The sequence below is a fragment of the Varanus komodoensis genome, unplaced genomic scaffold (assembly GCF_004798865.1).
Source record: "Varanus komodoensis strain SLA01 unplaced genomic scaffold, ASM479886v1 scaffold16, whole genome shotgun sequence".
NCBI classification, from domain to species: domain Eukaryota; kingdom Metazoa; phylum Chordata; class Lepidosauria; order Squamata; family Varanidae; genus Varanus; species Varanus komodoensis.
The window spans coordinates 7,869,271-7,896,119 of NW_025335468.1; the positions used below are offsets into that span (position 1 = coordinate 7,869,271).

The 26,849-nt window shown below is 43.2% G+C and overlaps 1 protein-coding gene across 1 annotated transcript in view; it reads right to left on the minus strand.

Annotated features, from left to right (window-relative positions):
- The window catches only part of CTSD (cathepsin D), a gene marked incomplete at its 5' end in the record, with an annotated part of 36,736 nt that extends 11,848 nt beyond the window's left edge, over positions 1-24,888 (minus strand). The window contains 5 exons of the mRNA XM_044426085.1: positions 256-455; positions 4,232-4,350; positions 6,263-6,386; positions 20,328-20,484; positions 24,716-24,888. Of these exons, the coding sequence (XP_044282020.1) occupies positions 256-455; positions 4,232-4,350; positions 6,263-6,386; positions 20,328-20,484; positions 24,716-24,888 (773 nt within the window). The remainder of the gene's footprint in view (positions 1-255; positions 456-4,231; positions 4,351-6,262; positions 6,387-20,327; positions 20,485-24,715) is intronic.
- Between the last annotated feature and the right edge of the window lie 1,961 nt (positions 24,889-26,849).

The following is a 26,849-nucleotide window of genomic DNA, read 5'->3' on the forward strand; positions in this document are numbered from 1 at the left end:
CTTGTGTAGATAGTGGGGGGGGGGTCATTCTAGAGGTCGTCTGCAGATACTTTAAAGTGAAAATGGAAAAAAGATGTAGCTGCTGCTAGATATGGATTTACGCAAGTGGCTATACTCTTTTAAAAGCTTGCATCTCACCCCCCATTCTGTGCCCCTCCCATTTTATATAGCTCACATACCCAAGGTGCTTAGAGACAAGTTTCACACAGGCACACAATTGAACAGTCAGGTTCATTCCATCAGAGCCAGCCTCACCTGTTTAGGTAAAAGGAAAATATGTTCCTATCTAATAGTTGTTGTTGCATCAGATTATCAAAGAAAGGCATCACTTTATCCACAGAGATCTTGGGAAAGGCCATGCCAAGGATGCCATCAAACTTGGCAGCAATGAACGTGATGCCAGGTTGCCTGACAGCTTCACCGAACAACTGATCCTTGACGGACAGGTCACCAATCTGAGTGGAAGAAAAAAGGGCAGGGAAGATCCAAGCACACATTAGCCACTGTCAGAAGAGTTCAGACAACATTTGATGAAGTTCTTTAGACAAAGGTGCCTTAATATGCCTCTGTAACATCAGAGAGACATATTGCTTTGGTTTGTCCATGCCATGAGCACCAAGATCCTGTCGAGGAGCAGGAGCTGCTGTAGTGGCATTCCAAGAATGCAGATCACTTCCATCAGGCACCCCCCATGTTCGTTTCTTTTTTGGACTCGTAAAACAGGGATGGCAAACTGCTGGATGGTCCCCACCATGTATCTCTGCTGAATGTACTGCTTCATTGGCGACAAAAATCACAGCAATGTAGCAAGCGAACCTGGTGCACAGGGAGTGTGTACCTTGCTTGTAAGCAGGGGGGAGGGAGGGGGAGGAACAGAGAGAGTGAGTCTTTTGTGGCTGCTGCAACAAATTCAGCAGCAATGCCAGAAAGCCCCAAGTGGGTTGCGGGTGCAATGTGGCCCCCAAGTCCCCAGGCATTTCCCACCTGCATAATAGTAGAGCAACACACAGGCAGACATGCTACAGCAGTCTTTCTCAACCTGGTGGTCCAGTACATCTGGTGGGAATATTTTTGGGAAGGCTACGATACAGAGCACAGAACACTTGCTGAAAAGGAAAGGTTTAAAACCTCTTCACAATCACAGCAGAAATGGAGTTGTTAAAATTTCCTTAGTCAGAAAGGTGCACGTTTCTGGAGCCACTATGGTACCCTTACTTGATGGACAGAGAATCTGTCTAAGTTGCTTTTTCTCTGCTCAAAATTATGACTAAAGCCCAGAACTGCATTCTAAGATTCTGTGTGATTCATTAATCATGTTTGTCTTTCCAGTCTTTTAATTGTCATTATTTGGAATTTACTGCTCTGTTTAGAGAGAAGGCAGCAAAACATCTAAGCAACAGATGCATCATATGCAACATATAGAAGCAGCAGTAACAAGCTATGCTTACATAAACACACCAGTTAACACATCCCAACCACTTCCCTTTCCTTAGAGTAAGACAGGATGGTCCAGAAGTACATAATCAGCCAAAGATAATTTAGAAACCGTGCATCAGTGTTTGGGGCCCAACATTGTGTTAGAACTGCCATGTAGTCCTAGTTTAGCCACTTCCTTCAAGAAATGAGTTCAAATAAATGTCTTCAGCTTCACTCAAGGTCGTAACAGCCACGCTCTAGTTTGGGGATGGGGGGCGGGGGGAATCCTTTCTGCTTCTCCCAAGGAAGCAAATATTTGCCCAGAGAACTGCGTTCTGCAGTCAGCTGTACAAATGTACTGAATGTGGATGAAAGCATATTTGTGCATTTTGGAAAGCTCACATGTGGTACAGTAAAGGTCAAGCAAGAAGAGGCATTCTTGGATGGAAAAACAGATGGAGTAGAACAAGGAACAGAAGCTAGCAAAGCTAGCAGGGGAAGGCACAGTGCACAGAAATCTCTTTCCTGTACTCAGCAGTCATGGAACCTCTCTTGGCTTTTCTTTAAAAACTTCTGAGATTTCACCCTCTTGACCCAAAATCATTTTCAAAAGGAGGCTGCCAAGTCACATTTGTACAGACTCCCATAGCATGATATGGGGCAGTTATACAAAATGAGAACAGGCTTGGGCAGGGGAGAGTTGCCCAGAATTTCTTGCCCAAATGACAGAGCACTGAACTGTGCCAGTTTCTGCCAGGTGATGATTACAGGTGCTACTACCAATAAATACGCAGGCACAGGAAACCTGCTCAACACCTACCACCCACTAATCCAAGGTAGTGATTTACTGAGGCGTAGCTAGCCCAAAAGCAGCCTTAAGTGTTTTCAGAATTCGTATGACACCCAAGCCAGCCTCCCACTTGCAAACACTCAATGGAAAAGCTCACAGCATGCAGGACTGGGGTGCACAGCTGTGAAGGAAGGGTATGATGTGTGTGGAGTGGTCCATCCCTCAATCCATTAAGTGCGTTCGGACTTCAAGCACAGTCAAGATCTATTTAGAACTATCTTCTGCCACATGGTGTCATCCAGATGTTTTGGACTCCGATCATTGGCCATGCTGGGTAGGGATGGTGTGAGTTAGAGTCCAAAACAACTGAAAGACACAATAATGTTAATGGATTTTAACATTGTGTGAGTTGCTAGAAAGAAAGAGGTCACTGTAGGGGAAGTGGTTTTAATTTTTCTACTGTCAGGAAGCCATTTCCACATAGACATCCACTGCAGTGGATTCCAGGTCGTGTTCCTGGGTGTGCACACAATTCTTGAACAATGTGTGATACACAACACACCTAATATTGCCTTCTAGCGGCACGCTGAAGAGTTTGATCAGCTTTTAATTGAAGTTGTTGTCTTTTCTGATCTTAGCAAGAAATCCCAGATAAGCTTTGAAGAAACTCAGGTGTTTCCAAAAGCATAGTTTTGAAGGCGGTTGCCATGCATTCACAACTTAATCATGGCCAGTGACGATGGCAGGCTCAGATGTTGTTTCAGGAACAGCAAGAACAGCTTCTGGAACATCCATGGTATGTTGTGAGAAAGTGTTTTCATATTAGGGGCCACAGGACAAGATTTTGTATTGCATTTTTCCTACTTTATGAGAGAGTATTGTATTGGCCTTAAATAACGTGGCAACCTTCAAATGTTTGGGACTACAACTCCCCTCATTCCCCAGCCAGCATGGCCACTGGAGAAATGTTTTAGGTTGTATCTTGTTCTACTTCATGTGAAGTAGTAGCAGTTCCCCCTACACCTTTTTCAAAGAAAGGTGAAATGAAACCATGGGGTTTCAAGGTCTGTAAGACTTAGTGTCATCCAAAAAAACCTACTTCCCATTTGAAATCTCTGGTTTGTGGGGGTAAACTCCATCAGCCTAAAAAGCTTTTTCCCATGTATCCCTAGAGATTCTCGTATTTTTATGGTAAATTTCTCCATTTTCCCTCCCTCATTTTATTTATTACATTTATATCCCACTTTTTTCTGCAAGGAGCCCAGTCTGCTATAAACAATGCCCCTCTCTATGTTTATCCTCACAACAACCTTGTGGGGTAGGGTAGACTAAAAGTCAGTGATTGGCGCCAACACTCTACTTGCTATGCTACATTGGCTCTCACTGGATTTTCAAAGGTATGTTGTCCATTTAAAACACTGATACTGCCCTTTCTGGAAAAAACAATCAATGTTATCTGTATAAAAAAATAAAAATCACAGACAGATAAAAGAGGGCAGAGAGAGTGCATTCCACAGAAATATGAGATCTCTGTAGCAGCAGAGAGGGAAAAAGACAGAAAAGCAAAGTTTGTGATGAAGTGAACACTCATCTCCTGACACAAGGGAATGGCAAAATAGTTGCCAAAAAGAAAAGAAAAGGAACAATTGGAGGAAGAGCTATTCAAGTCAGCCGTGCATAGCATGTTTCCAAGGTGTTCTCTGGTCATGGAAACACCACTTAAGTATCAGAGTCCTTCAGGACTGTCTGGGGCACAGGGAATTGCAGGACTCTTTTCAGTCTGAACATACATAAGCCTTCACCCTTACGAAACTAAGACCTTTAAGTATGTGCTCCCCTTTTCAAGTAAGGAGATAAATGGCCACCTATTACCTGCTACTGTAACATTCAAGTGGTCTTTCAAATACTTCTGCATATACTCAGGACTGCACTGAAGTGAACTGAATTTGAAGAAGGGGCTGGGGGTTTGCTGAAGAGGCACAGCTTCAGTAGCTTGAAGAAGTAGAAAGCTGCCAATATACTAACCGTTACAGTATCCTGGCTGAGGTATCCTGACAGGCTCCCAGTTCCATAATGGATGGCAAAGTCTGTACCATTTTTTACATATGTGCTGGATTTGGAAGAATCATATTTGTGGTGCAGCACTGCAGAGACAGAACAAGGGGACACAATTCATACACATATTTTTGCTCACTCCGAACACCAGATAAGCATTTGATGAGACATGCAATTCTGGGTTTTAGGGGCAAAATCGAAACTATGAGCTGAGTCATACTCCCTGCATCCCAATATTTAATTGGAACAGGAGCCTAGTTTATGGCCTTTAAATAGTTGAACACTATTTATTAAATTAGATTCCTGAATTCCAGCAGACAGATATAGCAAATTCACCTTGGACAGAGAATATGTGCTGCTGGGCTGAAATTCCCATGATCTCGTAGTATTGGCTACGCTGGCTAGGACAGATAGATGTTGCTGTCCAAGAGCATCTGTGGGACCATATGATCTTCACCCGAAACAGAAAAGGGAGTTGAGGTGTGACATACCCCAAGCACAAGATTTATTTTTGTTAACAAAACCAAGCCAAAAAACAAAAGCCAACTTATACTTTTTATTTATTAGATTTATTTGTCATTTATGTTTGGAGATGAAAGAAAACTCTGGATTTAAATTAGGAAGCAATGGGGGACCCAATAACCTATTCATCATAGTTGTTCCAAATATTCTAAGCAGATGGAAAAATCAGTGGAGCAAATAACTATGTCTGTCTCTAGATGAACATAGGAATCCAAGCTCGCTCTGGAAATCGCACTCTGTGTCATGCTGCTTGTGCACATGTGCTCACAATAATATCAACTGTGGCTGAGTAAGCAGTTCCAGTTAAAACTCTGGCCATGCAGAATGCTACACTGGCTTTCTGAAAGAAAGTGGTCCATACAGTCTTTCTATGATCAGGTTTAGCATAGATCTGAAATGCCAATGGCAGAAGTAACTCCGCCCATTCAAGGTGCCACCAGCTGGCTAGCAGCATGTGTCACTCCTTTTGAACCAATGTGACTTTGAGTACAGCAAAAGGTCTACCAGCACACAGGTCTTTACCGAGACGCATTAATACACAAGTGCTTTCTTAAAGCTCTTCTAACATATGGGGAATTAAGTGGAGAGATCCAATTTGGCTGTTAAATTGGATTTGGAAAGAGTATTTTGAGAAACAGGTATACCTGGCTGGTTCTTTGTGCAAGGGCTGAAAAACTAGACAATACCCACTGAGCTCACGTAGCTTCCCATGGTGTCCAGTTTTTTGGTTTTGCTTACTCACCTCTCGTCAAAAAATGTTTTGAAGCATAAAGACTGAGAAACCAGGTGGCTGTACATACCATGAATAGAATTTCCTCTTTCAAACCACCTTCAATCCTCAGACAAAACCATTATTTGTCTTCAGTCTAAGGCAACGAAGACACTGACCCATCATGCTTGAAAACATGCAAAAATGGAATACTGGATCTTATTGCTTAAATACACACACACACACCATGTTCCTAAAGCCACAAATATGGAAGATTGACTTTTTTCTGCCCTACATTTCATCATCATCTTAATCATTCAGAAGTATATTCAGCCTAAATTTAGTGTGTTGTGAAATCCATATTTATTTCATCCATTAAAGTTTCTGTGTGCACTGCCAATTCAAAAGACAAGTTCACAATGATTTCCAGTGCAGTTTCAATATGTGTAAGGAGCTTATCACAAGCAGGAGGTGCTCCATCAATTTGAAGAGTCAGGAAAGACTCAATGGAGCACAAAAAGGATCTATGGAAGCAGCATCTCTGTAGGAAATTTGTCTCAACCAATGCCTCCTGAGATCTTGCAAAACGGACTGGTGCTTGTAGGAGAGGTTCTGCATCTCCCTGGTCACACAGAATGTGATTGTGCCAGAGGTTCTGCATCTCCCTAGTCACACAGAGTGTGATTGTGGAAGAAGAGGTAACTTGGGATAGCGCAACATAAAGTCAGGCAAGCACGAAAGTTGACAAAAACGGCAAGCAGTCTACTTACAGCAAGCAATATCCAGCAAATGACAGTGGATGGAGGGCACCCAGAGGTTGGATGATCCCGTGTCGAAGACCACAGTAAATTTCTGTGGTGGTGTCCCAATGCCAATCTCCCCATAATACTGTGCCTAAAACAGAGAAATGATAATACAAGATGGTAATAACTCTGCTACTGGGAGAAGTGGCTATTCTGGGCTAGCATTAAATCTATGCAGAATGACTCTACTCAGGCAGGGCTTTGGCATAAAAAAATAGCTGTCGTTGAAGGAAGGGAGAATGTTCACTGGCCAGCTGCTGATTGTTTATTGTTGTGCTTCTTGCACTGCTTTAATTAAGATTCTGCTCCATGTCTGTACATTATTAACCACTCTGAATGCCACTGTGGGGCAGAAAATTAAATTAAACTAAATCTAAATTTAAGCAACCAAAAGATGCTCCACCTTTCTGGCAGCACAGTGTCATCAACAATGCCCATCAACCCCAGAGGACTGAGTACTACATAAAGGTCACTCGTACCAATGAAGCATTCATAAGGTGGAGATGAACCTGTGAATACTTCTGAGGAAGAAACAAAGCAAGCTCTATGCATACATACGGCATCTCAATGATACAGCAGGAAGGATGGGCCACTGTGGTATAGCAGCTCAGAGGGCTGCACTAGGACCAAGGGGCTTGAGGCTGAAATCCCCAATAGCCATGACGCTCACTGAGTGACTGGCAGACCATTTTCTCTCAGCTTGAAAACCTTACAGGATTTTTTGTGAAGATAAAATGGGGATCACACACACTATCTTGAGATCCTTAGAAGAACGGGGTATCATTATACAGGAGCTAAGGAGAGTGGGCAGGTTCAAGGTCAGGCCACTCCAGAGTCAAGTCTCGTTCACTGATAGCCACCATAAAAAACAAAACTAGCAGTCCAACATTCATATGCAACCCACTGGCCAAAGCTCTCTAGGCTCTTCATAAATATTAAAACCCTAAGATAAAGCATGACAAGTCAAATACTTGTACCATAAAATATTTGGAAACAAATAAAAGCAACTAACAATAAATACCAGGCCTTGATAATAAACATTCAAAACCACATTGTATGTCGTCAAATGCCTGGAAGTGGAAGAAAGTTTTCACCTGGCAGTTAAAAGGAGGCAATGTTGTCTCCAGGCAGACCTCACTAGGGAAAACATTCCATAAATGGGGCCAAAACCAAGAAGGCCCTCTACTTTGCTGCCAGCCTGTGACCCTCTCATGGGAGAAGCATTCACATGTTGATCCAAGTAAACCAGCAACAGGACACAATTGAATAATATGACGTATGCATATGCCTGTTCATTTACTGTTCAGCCCCAAGAGTAACTCAGTCCAAACTTTATCTGCACAGACACACAGATAAAACCTGGCACAAGACAGGTCAAAGGGTGAGTGACAGCCCCTCACTTCTCTTGATAGTCTTAAACCCAGTCCTTGTGACATTGTACATCTGTTGCAAGAGCTCAGATTTATTCTTCGAGAACAAGCATCTTAATCAAGTTTACATACAGTTGGTGCATTTAATCAGGATGTGAGGAGGTGTTTGTATAGACTCAGTTTCAAACTGACAGATATAGAGCGGTGTACCAAAATTTATTATCTCTGTTCAGAGTCAACACAATATTATCAGCTCTCCACTGGCACATTGCCTTTCCCTGCTCTTCTGAGGAACCCAAGGTGGCTTAAGTAGCTCTGTTTTATCCTCACAACAACCCTGTGAGGTAGGTTAGGCTGAGAGTGAGTGACTGGCCCAAAGTCACCCAGCAAGCTTCATGGCCAAGTAGGAATTTGAACCCAGATCTCCCAATCCAGCACTCTCATCAACACACCATACCAGCATTACAAACTTCCAAAATTTTATTTTCGTTCGAGACGGAAGTGAAGTCACACATGCTGAGCCAATGACGCCCACTTGGCTTCCTAACATATCATTGTGCAATGCATAGAGGAGGAAGAAGAGGTTTGCAACACACCAGAGATGAAAGCATTTTCCCCACCTGTCCAGAGCCCCTTAACCACAAGTGTGTGCACGCAGGTGGATAACAGGCAAGGCAGATACACCAAAGCAATAATGACTAGCACAGCACGACGGTACTTGTCCCCCACCCGCCCTTTGGCCAACAGCCCCACCAGTCAAGGGAGAAGGATTTTTGTGCAAGATACACATGCTTCTGTCAACACCCTGATGCAAGAGGCAAAATGGTGCCTGCATTCAAGGACTACACAAGTATATCTTCTGTGCTCACAGCCAGTTTTAAGATTAAAGATAAGGGCATTTCCTCCTCCTCCTTTGGTATCTCAAATTAAAGACATTACTGTACTAGGACAGTACGTGCCTTCTAACCAAACAGAGCACCCACCCTAAGCCAAAGATACTTGCTATTACATCTGAAGAGCCACAGTGGATGAAAGAATCTGAAACTGTAAATGATCGCTACCTTTACATTCAGCTTTGGCTAAGTGCTTCATATTTACAGGGGCCAGTGTTTTATGTAACAGTTATTATGTGAGAATGGAAAATAATAAGGAATGAAGTCTTTGGCCAATATTTATATAAAGATCACTGCTTTCTGCTCCTGCCCAAGCACTGGAAAGATAAACATTGCGGCAGCAGATGGCTGCACACTGGAACAAAGGAAGCTACCCAATCCTTAGTCAGACCCTTGATCCATCTAGCCAAATATTGTTGGTACTGACTGGCAGCAGCTCTCCAAGTTTACAGATGGGAATTTCTTCTGTTCTGCCCGGAGATGCCAGAGATAACATCCGGGACCTTCTCCATTCAAACCATGTGTTCTTTCATACCACAGCTCTTGCCTCAGTCAAGATCCCATGAAGCCAACACTATTCAACTTGGGATCTTCTCTTGCACTGGAACTGGAAGGATGGCTTAAGGGCCTGACCTAGTAGGAGGTTCTGGCACCAGAGAGAAGAAAACTAGACAAGTGCATGCCTAGCTTGGGAAAGAATGTGTTTAATTCTCTGGCTTGAGACCAGCATGCACTTCTCTTACTTGTATAGCATGCATTACAAATTGCTGACCTGGGGCTACTGGATGCTGAAATCCTCTTGCAATGCACCTGCTGAAATGTAGCTGCAATGCCCAGCAATACCTCCCTTGAAATCTTTGCTCCATAGTGAGTGGCCAGAAGTTTGCAAAACCAATTTCTCTTCCCCCACCCTCAAACCAGTTTTTTAAGCAAACAGTAGAAGCTGGAGATAATACTCTGCACTGATTATAGTCTGATAAGTCTGTTAGTGAATGGCCAACTTCAAAAGCAGGATGCTACTACTAGAAAATGCGCAGAAACACTGAGCCTATTGTATATTCGATGTTGTAGCATGCACATGTGCGCTGAGCACTCACATTGCAACCTTCCCCAAACGGTGCCCTCCAGCTTCTTAAGAACTCCACCTGCCTTCTGCCCTCTTACTGTGTAAGAGCTGCATCACCACCTCATACAAGGAGGACATATGACATTCGTACAAAACCTAAACACGTAAAAAAAAGGGAATGCCTTAAACTGATTCTCAGTGAAGTTAATTGGAAAGCTGACTCAGAAGAGTGCTGTTCCTGTAAATTGCAAGGCGAGCAGCAGCTACCTGGCTAGAAGGCTAAAACTTCAGGCTAATGGTGAGTATTTCTCAGGTCTAACCTGGAAGAAAAGTGCCTGCCTTTGCTTCAAGGAAGAGGCTGGGTAGGGAGAGATGGAGCCAGTTTATCAAGTTTAACGTTGAGCAGTTTAGGAGGAGGTGGAAATATAAGTGTTATGGGAAGAAGAGCAGCAGCATCCATGGATCTACCAGTTTTCCCACCATTGAACAACTTTGCGACTGCCTTCTTGATCTAAGGAACGAGTAGGCAACATGGCACCCATATGGCCAACAGTGCACCCTCAGGTTACCTGTCTTGGTCTTTGTTAAAGTGTTCTATACCTTCCATTTGAATTTTTAAAGTAATGTTTTGTACTGGCAGCTGGGATGGCTTCCAAGCAAAGTGGAAGCAACCAACTGCTCTCATCTTCTTTTCCCAGAAATGCTCCCATGCCATGCATGAGGCTCAGAGACCTTCTAGTCTCATCTAGTGTTCTAAGATGGCAGGCAGCTACCAACCAAATGATTTCATCTGCAGCGTTCGTAATAGTGTTCTGGAAAGTTCCTCAAATTATCAAATGTGCCCATGGGGCCAAAAAGGTTGTCTGCCCAAATTTTTGCCCTGGTACAGGAGGACTTGGGCTCAGTTCCTGGATGAGGCCTTGCACCGAGAGAAAAAGAAGACTTGAGGCTTTCAGTTTGGTAAAGTTGTTGATGTGCAGCTCCCTTCAATCTATACTGACAGAAGTTGTGGTTCAGCAGCATCAGGAGGCCTGCCCAGTTAAAAAGAGATGGGCTACAGCTCAGAGGTCCCCGATTCAATACCAAACATCTGCAGGCAGGGCCTAAACAGACTGAAGAGAAGTTGCCAATCTCTGTGGATGATACGGAGCAAGGTGAGCCAGTGTTTCTGCTCTGTATAAACCAGCCCCCCTCTGTATAAAGCAGCCCCCTCTATAAAGCAGTGGAGCGCCATCCACTGTGGTGAAGTGTCATTGAAATAAGTGTTCTAAAAGTTACCCTGGTGACTAGAAAAGGGATATTTCTGGCCACACAATTCCAGTGTGTTCTGGCACAGAGGTGGACAACTTTGAAGGCCCACGGACACATTTGCCCATTTGAGAAACTGTCCTTAGCACCACTACGAAATGGCTGTCATAGGAGATATGGCTATTCCACAAAGGACAAGCAACCTGTCCTAAACACTGAGTAGGAGGCAGAGATGGAGTCTGAACCCCAACACACTGAACTACTCTAATCCCATAGTTTTCCACCCCAACAAAAGCCTTTTCCCAGAAGGCTTCCCCCACCAATTCCCAGTTCTGCCAGCCAATTCACTCCCCCCTCTCCTCTCTCTGGATTGCCACCCACAGGATCTTACTCAAGCATGCGGTTCGGGCCACCCTGCCTAGCACCAAGAGTGCAGTGCCCTTTGGTGCCCTCAGGTACCGCCCCTGCTCCAGCACAACAAGGAACTGATCCAAAGTCTGATTAGGCATGGCTGGTTCTAAATGCTTCTGCAACATATTTTTACCTGTGTGAATGACTGTGGAGGTGGGCTGGGTGTGGTGGAAAGAGAGGGAGAGAGTTCCCAGTCCGCATCAGCAGGATTGCCAAAGTTTGGTATTTAGCAACTGCTGCTTATTTGCAAACCTCAAGACTCTAGACTTGCAGTAACCAAGATTAACATTTCAACTTTCCTTTCTCTTTGGCCATTCTTGAAAGAGTAAATTTTCAAAAAACAAGATTTTAACATGACAAAACTTTAACTTGGAGCAAGAGTGGCAAGACTGCTGTTGGGAGCAGAAGTATCCATGCTGCTCTTCTGCTTAATGTTGCTTGCATTTTGATGATGATCCCACCTGCTGCCTCTTGAAGCCGAAAAGGAGCCAGTCCTCTCCATTCTCACTGGCATCACCACTGTGATTTCCTTGTATGAGAGTCGACTAAGGCAAAGTAGCATCTTCTCATAAAAATGCTTAAAAATAGCTACAGGTGTGCCCTGCCCTAGGGACTCAATGCCACCAGCTGAAGAATGAAGCTGTAATTTTTAAAGAGCCTCAAAACATTCCCAAAATGTCTCTCTCTCTCATGACGCCCAGCATGTAAATAATCACCTTACCTGAAGCATTCATTTACAAGTTATGACAATAAATTTTCCTTAGTTACATTTCTAGAACTGCAGTCCCCAACCTTTGTGGACCCATGGGCTGCTTAGGGGCTAAACAACTCATCTGTTAACCCAACAACAAGCCATTGGGTTTGTATTTATTATTTTTTTAAAACTTTTATATGCTGTCACCACATGCCTTGGCATCTTGGGATGGCTCACAACACATACAATCAAAAACAATAACAAATTCCATAAATTATATAAAAACAAAAACAAAAAAGTGACTGTTAACGATAAAATACTAGTTTTTAAAATAGCAATTAAATAAAAAGTTTTTATCCTGGTGCCGAAAAGAATATAAACTCGGCACCAGGCACACCTCTCCAGGGAGTGCATTCCATAATCTGGGCACCACCACAAAGAAGGCCCTGCTCCAGGTAGTTGTTCTTTTTATCTCCTTTAAAGAGGGCTCCCGGAGCATTGCCTCTCCCCCCAGATATTAAGTGGCGTTGGTTGTCATCTAAATGGGTTTAGATGACATATGAAGCAACTGACAAAGGAACCAATTATGGGTTGCTGAGGAACAACAGAAATGGCAGCTTTTTCTGGTTGTGCATGTGAAACAGTCCATGGGTTGTTTCACCTATGGGTGTTGTGCTGTGCAAGCCAAGTCATGGCGTGCAGCCAGCAAAGGCTATATTTTGCAAGTGCCTTGCCTCGTTGACGTAATTCTGTGGAAATCCATGGGTAATCCTCCCACATTTACCCACCATTTCGTTCAACGTTTTTCTTACTAAAAATGCATGGAAGGAAATATGCAATAGCTGTAAAATGCCATTTGACTGGAAGTACTGGGACTTGTCTTCTAGCTGTACCATATTTGTTGTAAACATGGGAAGCCCATCCTGCTGTAAAGTCTATGCAATGAGATTTTAAAGGTTGAACACAAAGGTTCAGAAACCTCTGTCTCCACAAGAAAGGGCTGATCAATAAGCTACTTTTTGCACAATTATCTCAGCACCCAAGCCACTAAACTGCTGTCTCATGATCTGACCTTCAGCAGTCCTCTTATAATATAGTTTGTCACATATGTTCTTGGATAAGAGTGGAAAGTGCTATATAAAAGAGCAAGCAGAATAGTCATTTATTGGGCCTTCCTCCAATAACTTCAACCACTCCAGCGATCTGGAGACATGAAAAAGCCATCAACAGGCTAGATCCATTACCACTGGCAATGGCACATGGGTGCCAGGTTCCACAGGGCAGATAGTGGGAAAAGATGCAAGCATCTGAGGGGGTCCTGTGCAGATCAGGGTGGATAAAAATCAATGATTTTTCAAAACTCAATTATTTAAATGTAAATTGAATTTGAGAGAAAGTGATCAATACAAGTATTTTTAAATAACATAGCTACAATTACATCTCTTCACAAACATGCTAAACCTACAAAGACAGTCTCATTTCCATTTCAGTTTTCCATCTCATAAAAAATGACTGTGTCCAACCTAACTACCAGCTCTTTCTTCTTGAAAGTTCTGGGCTTTGCCATGGTTCAGTGGCAAAGTACCTGCTTGGCATGCAGAAGGGCTCAGGTTTAAAACCCAGCAAAAATCCTACCTAAATCCTTACCTAGCCACTGCTGGTTCAATACTGGTCTGGCTCAGCATAAGGCAGCTTCCTATCTTTCCCTGGCTAAAGTCAGCAAAGACAGGGAACTGCCGCCTGACACTTATATGGCGGTGGAGATGGGCCAAGTAATGCAGGGGGTTAGCTTGGGCAGAGAAACCATATCAGAAGGAACGGTCAGGGGCAGAGTAAAACAGGGAGGACATCATTATACAGACATAACTTCCAGTTCTTATATTCCCCCATACATTTGCTGCAGAAAAATGATCATGGATTCTGGACATGAGACACATCTTTATCAGGGAATATCTCCTCCTAGACATTGTTTAAAAAAAGCTGTAGTGAGTTGCACGTTAACATGTTTTAGTGATTGCATTTGCATCACTGTTTAAAAAAATAACTAAGGGAGTTTCAACATTGAGTATTATTTAGATCAATGATTCAGTTCAGAGTTTCCTCATGGTGATCTGAATCAATGATTCAAATTACCTTGATTCAAATCAAGCCATACACTGAACAGCCAATCCTACTTTCACATAGAACTGCATTTATGACTACAACATAAAGATCGTACCAATACAAGCTTTCTGCATACATAATTACAGGATTGATGGAGAAGGGGGAAGGAGTATAGTCAGCCAAGTAATTTGTTACTGCATTATTGCATGTATTATTGCAGCCTAGAAGCAACACAGACTACTGTAACCATATTTAATTAAAGCCCAATGCAAGTCAGACTTGGGGGATGGAGAAAAAAGCTCAGTAATAAAAATACCATTATTTTCCTCCTCCTAAGTTTGGAAGAGGTTTCAGAACTTCACTGGATTCCATTCTTTCCCTGCTGCAGCAAGAACAAAAGAGGAGATTTGCTGGGTAGACCTAAGGTCTCTCTAAGCCAACATTCTGCTTCCACAGAGGCCAGATGGATGCTTTTGGGAAGCTCACAAGCAGGGCATGAGAGCAACAGTATCCTTACAGCCATGTTCCTCAGCAACTGGCATACAAAGCCATGCTGTCCCAAACTGGAGCGAGTATAAAGCCATCATGACTATTAGCCACTGATAGCTTTGTCCTCATTTCAGAACTACCAGCTGTGTTCTCACAGGGGTCCACGGGCTGGCCCCCGCCTTCAGAAAAGCACAAAACACTACTCCCAAGAACTGCAACACTTCACAATAGAGGAACAGGGATACCTGAATGCTACCTAAGTCAAGGACTGTCTGCCCCTGGAAAGCTATTAGGTTAAAGAGAAGGTCCATACCATGCCAAACATTGTACATAGAAACACTTGCACTTACGCTAAAACCTGGAAATTTAATTGCCAAGCACAAAACCCACCCAGCCATAAGATAAGCAGCACTTTCTTTCAAAGAACAAATGAATTATGGGGCACCGAGGCATTGAGCAACTTCTGCCTGGTAGATTTCAACATCACAGGGAGAGCTTGATTAAACACTTCCATCCCTTCCTTGTAGAACTCACTTGGCATTGGCAAACAAAGAAATTACAAATCACAGGAGAAGAAAATTGGATGACTGATGATAATCTGAAGCAGGGAAACAGGGAAGCCAAGATACCTGCTTTCCCAAGATACCAAGATATATACAGTTTAGAGTGGTGCAAGGCTGGATTGCTCTTAGGGATGGAGAAGGAATGTATGGAGAAAGTACTTTTCTGAAGTTCCTCCCGTTGCACTGGCCAGTCTGCCATTCATTGCCATTCTCCCTAAACCAGAGATAAAAAGCTTCAGGCCCAAGGAGCAAATCCCTAGGTGGCCATGTGACCTTCCCCTCCCTCCAAGACCACCAATCATTTGATTGTTTCCTGGCTTTTGTGCAGTTTTTCCCCCATCTGAGAAGTTGAAATGTGTTTTTAGTTGGTGACTGTAAGAGCATCAAGCTAAAAATGGTGGTACTGGTAGGGGCCAATAGAAGTCCTAGTCTTAAGGATCTAGAAGGTACCAAGTTATTTAACCCTGGTCTGTTGCCAAACTAATGGATACAGAAAGCAAGAAATGCATACACCTTGTACAGAGATGGGAAAACATTAAATAGTAATTTAAACGTTCTGGAAAATGTACATGAGAGCAGGGAAAGTCCTGAGCAGAGAAAACAATTCAAGCATCACCATCTTCATGCATCAAATGATACCAGCCAGATTAGCAGAGACAGTAGGTAAAATGCAGATGTCTCTCATAGAAAGAAGGGGTACAGAGTACAATGTGTTTCGCTCTTAGCACTGAGACTTGATTTCCAGAGTCTCAATTAATAGCTTGAGCACAATGGAGAAATTTCCCATTAGCTTCTGAAAATGTTAGCTGAACTCCATGGCAGACACAATCACTGAGAACCAGGAATGACTCAAGAGTTGTGTGTGCCAAGAGAAGGAGGAAAGTGCATTTGCTTTTATTTCTTTCTCTCCAGTGCTTGTTGCCTAATCTGCTTTACATTCTCGAGCAACGAGTGTGCATAATGGATTGTACATGAAGAATCTCTTCTGCTCACCCACCAAAGAGCTGGCTGCCCGAACGTTAAAAGACTGAAGGAGCACTGGTTCCAATGAAGCATTTTGTATTTTACAGTAGGAAGGGGGAAGCATCTTTTGATCTCCTTTGGCTGGTAGTATTGCACGCACTATGGAATCTGTAGCAGTGTGGAGCTTAGCATCATGCTACCAATTCTTTGCCGGGATTATGCAGCATTATCTCAACCTTTTTCCTGTCATGTGCAGAAGTTGGAAATCAAACACTTTTACCAACAACCATTTAAGGATAAGAGCAAATGGTGTTGAACATACATGCTTAAAAAAGCAAAACAGAACCAATGTCAGCACTAAGGAACTCCAGATCAAGCAAAAATATAGAGATTCAGCAATATATATTTAGGGTTCTTTCTGACACCATGAGAGCTGCTGTAGCACATGGTCTCTCCTCATCAGCAGCAGCAGCATCAGAAGTCATGAGATCCAAGGGAAGGGGGCATGACACAGCATTTTCCCTCTCAGCATTGCTACCGCTTCTATAAGGGCTGTTTCCTCTAAGTAAATCTTGCTGACTCCAACGGAAATTGCTTTCAAGAAAGCGTGCTTTGCATTGCAGCCTGTGGGAACTGCAGGGTTCTAGATTCAGATTTGCTAGGCATGGAACACATTCATTATACTGTAATTACACAGCAAGCACGCCTAAAGTCACCAGCCTTTGCCAAGAGCAAAACTATAGCAATAACACAAAACTTGCAGGTGTTTGTAAGCTCTCTTTTCAGTCCTACGAAGAGGAGACCATAACAGTTTGGCAGGGCTTGGGGAAAGAGTTTAACCGCTCTGTGTTGCAGTCATAGACTCAGTCATTTGAAAGAGAAGGAATCGCATGTTAAAACAAATTGGACGGTGGGAAACCTCAGCCCTGTGGCCTCAGTTCAGCCTGCCTGTGGTCCCCCACTTTTCCATGGCCTACTTCTTCTCCCCAAATGCCTACCATGTGATGCTTTGCTGTTTGTGCAGTCCCCCTGCTCCACTTCCCGAAAGGGTGACATGTCTGCCCTACAGCTCCTACTGCCAGTCACGAAGCCTTAAATTAAAGCATGCTGGTGCTTTGACCCCACTCCCTTTGCCTTCGGCCCTGCCCTCCACAGGAAAGCAGCCCTTCAATCCTCTGAAATGGGATTTGGCCCTTGGGCTGAATCAAGGTAGTCCACCCTGGCCTCTGTTTGATTTGTAACACACAGACCTGCATCCTGGAAGATTATAAAAACCATTTATTAAGCTAAGCCTTATGCTTTGGATTTTTTACTGACTCTTTCATTAGAGAGTAAAAAAAAAATACCCAAAAGCATCTCTTGGATCTCACAGAGTACAATAGTCATGGTTTGTCTCTGATTTTTACTAGTGCATAAAATGTAGAAGTTTTGCACTCAGAACAGGCTTGCTAGAAGAGCTCCAGAATGATGTCATCTAAGGGCTGCTTAACAATGGAGTCAACTACTGGGTGGGGTAGGGAAATGTGCTCCCACACTGGAGTTCTTCAGCCCTCCTACATTAAGCAGCGGGAGGGACTAGAAGTTGCCCTCTTTCCAATTCTATAACCTTGATCCAGAAGAGGAGGGTTAGGGAACTCCTGAGCTTCTAGATGCTTTGGCCTACAAGCTGTCCACCTCTGCTAAGGACTGCTTTATCTATTCTCCTGTTTACTTAGATTACCTTTCTGCAACCTGGTATCCTCCAAGTGTTTCAGAAGACACCCATCAGCCCCAGCAAGCATGGTCAGTCATAAGGAAAGACAGTAATTGTAACGCAACAAGTTCTGGAGGGCCCAAAGTATGACCAGACCTGTTTAGATGTTCAATAGTCTACAGCCTTCAGAGTTTAAGGCACTATTCAACATTTACCTACAAGCTCTGAGGATCCTAAGGCTAGAACTGCATTTTAAAATCTAGAAAAGGACCGTTGTCCTATTAATGACTTGTCTCAGAAGGCCCTAGTGATAAGGCACTTAACCTAATTATGGAAGGTTGTGAATAAAGGGAAGCTAGTCCTTAGCTACACTCAAAATGCATACATCTTTTCCTCTTTAAGAGCCCAGCTTGAGGACTGCTGTATGACTCAAAAGCATGCATACTGCATTCCAGCTCTGGCTACTCCTAATAAAAAGGTATGATCGCACCAATTAGGATTTGTTTAACTGTTGCCTTGCTAGGCAATATTGTGTCATAACATTGCTCAGTCAGCAACAAAGAAGTGCTGTCATTTATAGCCACCTCAATAAGAGAATATTCAATATGAGAGAGCATGCCTACAGTTTGCCATGGCTGCATAATTTTTTAATTTCAAGTTACAGTGGCCATTTTTCAGAGGCTCATAATGCCATTTTCTTTGTAGTTTCCAAAGCAAATAGAGCTCACTGACAAGTATGATAGATAACTCAGCACTAATGAGCAGTCAAGACTTCACTGGGGAAGAAAGCTAGACCCCCAAGTACTGTGAATCTTTGCTAACTGGATTTAGTTTTTGCAGATTATAACCCTGTTCTTTCCTGATTATTTAAACTGTGCAAGAAATAATACAGGGAGAGGGAGGCAAGGGCTTTCCAACAGAAATTAAAGCGAAATCAGTGGGATTGCCACAAAAACAACTCCAGATCAGGAACTGCTAGCCTTAGATTTGATCTAGCAAATCTCCAGATGTTTTAGACTTCCTCCAAATGGCAGCTGATCATGCCGTTAGGGGCTTCTGAACATTGAAGTCCAAAACATCTGGAAATCTACCTTCTGCACACTTCTGCAATAGAGCATAATTGCGTCATGGTCAAATCTAAGGTTGTTTACTGTAGTGGTTCCCTTTCAGTGTGAGCATCTTGTTGAGCAACACAGTACTGATCTTGGAATATCAAGCCCTCAAGAGCACAGGAATTATTCCCTGCATCTATCATGCCAAGCTTCATGGGCTTCTTCATACCCCTCCTACACATTCCCATTTATTTCAGCAGTTGCCTTTGCATAAAGTGTGCAACCTTCACCCTGAGGACATCTCATCTCCCATGCACATGTGGCTCCTGCAGAAGGGAAGCCATGTGCCAAGACTGTAGTGCTTCACGGGCAGGAGATTTCACACAGAGGTGATGCAAGTCAGCACTTGGAGGCAACAGTGCCAATTGACCACATGTCAAGTGTAGCCAAAGGAATGAAGCTGAGCAGGTGCAAATGCAGCAAAAGAACAAAACATACATTGTTGGCTGATTTCACAGAGAGTTGATCACGTCAATGTGTGTGTAAATATGCAGTAGCAAGGATAAGGGCACTGCTCCAGGTTATCACATAAGAGTCAGGCTGGATCAGACTGAGGTCCATTTAATCCAGTGTTCTGTTCACACAATGGCTAACCAGCTGCCCATGGAAGCCCACAAGCAAGCCATAAGTGCAATAGCACCCTCCCACCCAGGTGCTCTTATATTCCTTCCCCAGCAACTGGGATAGATAAGCATGCTTCCTCTGGTCCGGGAGATAGCATCTTGCCATCAGAATAACCTTATCCATTACAAATTTGTCCAATCCCCTTTGAAAGTCATCCAAATTAGTGGCCATCACATCTTGTGGTAGTGAAGTCCATAGCTTAGTTATGCACTCTGTGAAGAAGTTCTTTTTATATGTCCTGAATGTTCAACTAACCAGGTTCATGAGATCAGCACGCAGGGTTCTTGTATTATGAGAGAGAAAAAGCCTCCCCTATCCCCTTTCTCCACACCATGCATGATTTTGCACTCCTCTTTCATGTCTACCCTCACTTGCCTTTTATCTAAACTGAACACTAGTCTGGGAGCCCTGCTTGAAAGAGGCTAGAAGAGTGGCTACCAGGGAAGGGCCTTTTCAGTGGCAGTGCCCTGATTGTGGAATCTGCTCCCCAGAGGAATGCCTGATGCTGACCCTTTATTCATTTTGGCGCCAGGCTAAAACCTTTTTATTTACACAGTATTTTAATAGCTTAAATGAGTTTATTATATATTTTATATACTGTATATTGTATTCTGAGTGCTGTTGCAGATTTTATTGTTGTTTTCCTGTCTTTATGTAAACAGTCTTGAGATCCTATATGGATTAAGAATGATATATCAATATTTTAGATAAGTACATAAAACACTCATATTGATCTCTCCCCTGCAAAAAAGAAAAAGAAAAAAAGAGCTGTTACAGTTGGAACAATCAGATCCAAAACTTACATCCATGTAGTTCTTCAAGGACTCTGGGGTAGGTGTAGCTGCTCCTGGGCCCCCAAACTTGTATTTCAACATTTCCCCCAACTCAATCAGGTCTTGGATATCAGTTCCATATTCATTGTAGATGCTGCGCATGGAGGGGAATTTCTTCAATGGGATCCTGTCCAAGAGAAATGGTTTTTTAAAAATAAAACAAATAACACATATTAGCTGAATCAAAGAGCTTCCTTGACCCATTCTCTCTCGCCACTCTATCAAGAGGAGTCAAAACAAGGCCTAAGCAACAAATGAAGGACCTGCTCCATCACTGACAATACTTTAGTGTTAATTCCGTAAGAGATTCTCTGGAGAGGTTCAGAAGGAAGGCAGGTGTCTTGGCAGCAAAGACAGCATCTTTTCCTTTTGGCCTGAAACAAAATAACAAGTGCACAACAGGTTTTGTGGGAGCCACAAGCTGCATTTGGGTTTTATTGGCATGGCTTCTGTGAAGTTAATGGATCCTTGCCAGTTTACCCCTGCAGGGAATTTGACACCATTTTAGGGGAACCTCCCTCCTGGATGCAATGCTGGAAGTTTCAATTAGCATTATTATTATCTTGCATCTTCTGGAAGGCCAAGCTATGGAAGCTGCTATTCTCACATCTATAATTATAAGGATACAGGTTTAGATAGAAAAAAAAGACCTACAACTCTCAGTGAGACTGCTGTTGAATGCTGGGAGCTGTAGAACTGTTCTCTCTCTGATCAGGCATAGAATTACACCCAAATACTTTTGAAGGCATCTTTCATCTCTATATATCAAACAGCTTTACAGTAAAAAGTTCCTTTAACCACACAAAAAAAAATTACTTGAGACTGTTCCATTCCATTGCACAAAAAGCAGTCGCCTTCGGCTAACCATGCCTATCATCATGCTTATAGTTCTTTTTCCATAGCAGTGGAGCCCATCATCCTGCCTTGTTAGCAATCACACAACCAGATGGTAACTATCTTTACCTTCTTTGCTTCTGTAACTAGATAGGGACAAAATCACCTAGCACGTTCATGGCAGGGCAGAATATAGCACCAACTCTAGCATACTACATTGATTTTTGTGCCCAAGAGCTCTTGTCTGGAAAGGTCAGACAACAGCTCTGGAACAACAGCATCACTCAAAAGTCACAGTTAGTCATGCTGAATTTCTGATATCAGAAGCAGGAAATGAAAGATTTTTTATTGAGAGATACTTGCACTTCTGAGATGCTAACACACAGTTCCAATTAAAGCAGCTCAAACAAAGCTGGAAACTGTAGGCTATCTAGCTTGTGGCCAGGGCGACTTCTTTTATATTGTTATTTATTTTATATTGTTATTTTTGTATTTTATTGTATTTTATTCTGTGCTGTGAGCCGCCCCGAGGCTTTGGCAAGGGATGGCATAGAAATGTTTTAATAAATAAATATAATATTAATTCAGAATCAAGCCTTGCTGGGTTCAGTGGGACCTACACCCAGCAAAAAGTGGATAGGGTTAAAGCATTAAATATTACTAAAGAGCCACCATGTAAGGCCTAACTGCAGGAGTGGGGAACAAGTGGTTCTCTCTATATTACTAGATCGTAAATTGCATCAGTCCTAGCTAGCATGGTCAATGGAAAGGGCTGAAAAGCGCTCCAGTCCAACAACACCTTCAGGGCCACGTGCTCTCCATCTCTGCTCCACTATTTTGTTTCTTTGGAAGTCCAGCATGAGCTCATAATTCCTTGAGATGGCAATAGCTATAGAAAAAGTTTGCAACCTTTGGTTGACCTTGCTGGCAAGCTATTACTTGCTGGCACCAACTTTGTCTTGCACCCATGTCTCATTTTCCAGGACATACAGAGGACCTGGGAAGTGGAAGGTACTCAGCATCTCAAATGCCTTGAGATAATTCCAGTTTGGAGCCTACTAGAAACAGTAAGCTCTCCATGCACGCCAGAGGCCTCAGGAGAAAGGGGTGCGATCTGTTTTGCCCAACCAGGTCTAGAAATTGACATTTAGTTAGTTTAAAAAATCAGTTAGCTGATTAAAAATACTGAACCAAAGTGGTGTCTTCATTAGATCAAAAGAGATTTTAATCAGCAACAGGTTTGATACTTACGCAAACTATAGAATGAATTAGCTTATCTTCACTGCTCCAGTAAAAGTTACTTTCTTCAAAACTACACCGAAATATAATGCAAGTATACGTGACTAGTTCAACAAGCAGTTCTTCCCTTTACCTTTTACCCTGGAACCTCATGGTCAGTATGTATCATGTGCATGTTCAAAAAGTGAAATTAAATTAGAAGTAAGTAGTAGCAACCATTACTGATTTAAAAACACTAGCTATTATGGAGAGAGAACACCCCAGTTCTCACAGCCAGCAAAATGTGGGCATCCTACTAGCTGTCCCCTTGCTTCCAAAGATTGCTTACATTTATGTTTCAAAATGCCGAAGCATTAGCATACAAGTAGGCCACAGTCACTTCTGTTCTTGTGAACAACTATCAAATTGGCACTCTAAAAGCTAAGCTGCCAGCTTGCATTTCTGGGCTTCATGGGATATTTGGCACAGCCAAATAAGTGCTCAGTTGCCAATCATGTCAGACTTCCCCATCACAAGACCTCTCCGCAATGCATGGAGAACTCAAAGGCAGAGAGAAATCCAGAGACAGGAGACAGAGAGACATGTACACAACTGAGTATGGTAAAACGCCAAAATAATTCATCCCTCTCTGCACCTAACTAATGCTATTATAAACTTCAGCATAATAGAATCCTCTAGAGGAAAAAAAAGCCTTACAACAGGTGGGTGCAGGGAGTTGTTCTGCCTGAGCATGCACAGAATTGCATTCTAAGCCACAAGGTCTGCCAGGAATGTAGGAGGCACTTTTGCATCAGCCATCGAACTCTTTTGCTTGCAATGGTGCTAGCTTTTAATGCAATACCATCCATCTCAAACAGTTATTGTCTGTGAAAACTGGAATAGGGTGGGCGTGAAACAAAGGGCACATATTGTGCAGTCATCGCACCTAGACATTTGTCTTTAAGAAGAGATTCCACTTTTTACTTATCCATTGTTGCAATGAAGCCATTTCATTATAAACAACTTATCTTGCCCCCTTAACAATGAATTATTATCTTCAGTACATTATCCCTCCAGTTCCCCATCCCATCTTAAGATACAATCTTGAAGAGCCAGAGGCCTCTCTCATTCCTTTGCCCACTTAGGAGTAAACCTCCTTGAGGAAGGCAGGGCTTTTGAGTAAACCTGAACAGGACTGGGCTGTCAAAGGCAGCTTCTCAGAAACCTCCCCATTCCAGGCAGTAAGTTGCTGTCACAGCCAAACTCTCACACCTTGGTTTTTCCTGCAATCCTAAACCATATGCCTGTGAAAATCCCCCTCCAGCCCTAAACCCTGCCAAATGGACCCTAGAAATTAGCTCCATCACTTTCAATAGGTGTAAAGATTACACCAGTGTTTCAGTGAAAGCTGCAATACAAAAGGTAGGGTAAGAACATTTAGGCAAACAAGAACACCACATGCATTTTAATTGGTCAAATTAAACGGCAGGCTTATCCGCTTAACAGGGAGCCCTACTAAACTTCGTGTAGATTTCTCAAAACTAAATATATCCTAGACATTACTTAATCCCACGTGGAGCAACTACGTTTTCCCTCTCTGAATGTTTACGTTAGAATTGGCACAGAGGTCCCGATCCAGATCGTAAAAGCTCACCCTATCCCTTCCTTGCCACCAAGCTAGGGTTCCGATCCAAATCATGCCCTCTGCACCTGCTCTATACACGAGACGTATAGAAAGAGGCCAGTCGGGACCCTTATAGACGTGTATGTTCCAAGTGAAGCAAACGCTGGGGAAGCGGGCGCCTTCCCTACTGCCTCCCGCTTCGTTTTAATCTCATTCTTCTCGTTTCAGGCTTCAGAGAAAGAAAGGACCTTTGTTCACTCCCAGAGCATGTGTCCAATCGAGGAGGTAATTATCCGGATTTAGAAGCGCAAAAGCGAGGATACTCTGGACGCAATCCTAGGCATGTTTAGACTGGGAAAAGTCCTACAATTCCCAGCATTCCCCAGCCGGTATGGCTGGGTGAGGGATGGTGGGAGCCATAAGCGCTCTTTCAGTAAACATGCATTGGTGTGAGCCCTGACTGAAGGGATAAGAGAACTAAATTGACAAATCCCTAGAAATTCGAACTCTTTCCAAACCGGACAAGAATCCAACAGAGATCAGGCTTACTGTTTTCTAAACAAGCGCGACAACAAGACCACTCCTTGTGCAAGGCTAATATGATGCTTTTAAAGTCTCTGATTGTAAGGCTTTCTAATGGCCTCCTCTGCAAAATAATGCCTAACTCTAAGCCGATCCTCACCTGATCAGCGACGAACAAGCGGCTACAAGCGAAGCAAGAAGGAGTAAACAGCGGAGCCCCATGGCTGCAGCAAGAGAGCAAGTCAGATGAGGATCGAGCACTGCTCTGTTTCTACTTGCAGCCTCTGATATTAAGAAAATGACTGAGTAATAAAACCTTGTGACTGAGCACGATCAGCTGAGCACCTAAAAGTGCTACGGAAGGCACGTGATCGGGGAGGAGGCGGGGCAAGTTTTAACCCCGTGCCTGCCGTCTGATATTAGTGCAAAACCGGTTAAAAACAAAGCAAAAAGCTGAATGGAGATGATAGCAAAGTATGCTCGCACGCATGTTCCAAGGCTGTTAGTTGCTTGTAGGTAGTTGGGCGAATGCGGAAGAGAAAAAAGCGAACTCTGTGCATCATGTCCTCCTCGTTAAGGGCAGCATGATGCAGGCACCCAAAAGCCACCAGTTCGTCTAGAACTGCAACGTCATGGTGCGCTGCGTTCTTGTTTTACCATTCTGAAAGCACTTGCTTTGCATCAAATTTTTACTCTATTATCTCATTGCATTTTTAACGGAATTGCATAATTGTTTGAATTCAGCAAGCCTAGCATTCCAGAAAAGTCATAAGACAACGGGTAACAACAGCTCTGAAGTATGCATAAGAGCAGGTTCTCTGTGGACCTCTGGCCTCTAGGATTCCACCTCACCAAGGAACAAATCTGGGACAGTGCCCCAGATTAGCATAGCCAGACATCTGGTGAACCTTATGAACTTGCAGGAGGCCTACAGTGAAAAGCTGCACCAGATCTCCTGGGGCAGATTCTCCTCAGCGTTGCCATCTGCTTACTCACTTCTCTTCCCTCTGCCCCAGAGCACATGAGGGAGCAAGCAAATCTTGGTGAAGGTGAGGATGAGCAGCCAATGATCAGAGAAGAATTAGCCATCACATGCAACAATGGTGGTGATCAGGGCCAGATCTGAAGGGGACTTCCAGTAGGCCCTTTCCACCATTGCAAAGCACATTTTAATTTTCGTTTGCCCTCTGGAGCAATACTTTCTTGGGAGTACAGGGGGGATATAATATAGCAGTTAGAGCCATTAGACCAGCACTTCTGAGCTCTGACAGCTTCCCAGACATGGCAAGCACTGATGCTGTCCCTGGTGGTGAGGAATTAGTGGGTCCACTGAGGGAGGAGGCCCTGCAGCGGTGTGTTCAAGGGCCCCCAGTGCCTGGAACCAGCACTGAGCCAAACAAAAAACATTATGGTAAGGTGGCATGAACCTGACTTAACCCCATATTTCATTAAAAAGTATTGTTATCTACAATAGAATACTCTAGGGAGATCCAGCTACCATCTGTGGCCTCCTTAGTTTGATCAGACACCAAAAAACATAGCTTGTATTTTCAACGGATTTCACAGAGTTTCAAAATATTGCATTATTTGAAAAGGCAAAACTGTAGTACTACATAAATCTTTTGGAAAAATGATGAGGCTTACCCTCCAAGAAAACAAACAAAGGGGCCACAGGGTTGCAAAACAGATTTCTATAAAACTTCATGCAATAGAAATCCTGCACTGATTTGAGTCACACATGGCTACAGAACTCCTTATCCTGAACTTTCACAGTACCAAAATCTGAAGCCTGAAATACCACAGAATCCCATCAAAAGATCTTGGTTACCCCCCAGAACCGGACAATTTAGGGAAGCCTGTGGAACAAAATAGGTTTCACAGAATGTATTCATAGAGGGTTAAATCCAGCCTTTTAATATTATTGGTTCAATGTCCAATTGCTCTCATTTACTTTAACAGAGTCACTAGTTACTTTTACTGTGCAACTACCACTCTCATTGGCTGAATTTTACAGGTGGGTTAAAATGTAATTGGTTTCAGTTGTAAACTTCTTGTGTTTTTCTGGCTGTTTCTTCCATCTTTTTCCCTCTGCAAACAATCCACTGCAGAGGGAAAAGGTGTAATAACTCCACAGAGTCTTGTGATTAGTAGTGCTAGGTGCCATCTCACTGAAAACACTCCATGTCCTACAGTGCTTCTGGCTGAAGAGCAGCCTTGATGAAACTCCAGTCTTCACCAGCACATGAAATCATGTTGTAATGGTATCTGGTCTGTAAGCTAATGCTCCAGTGTTA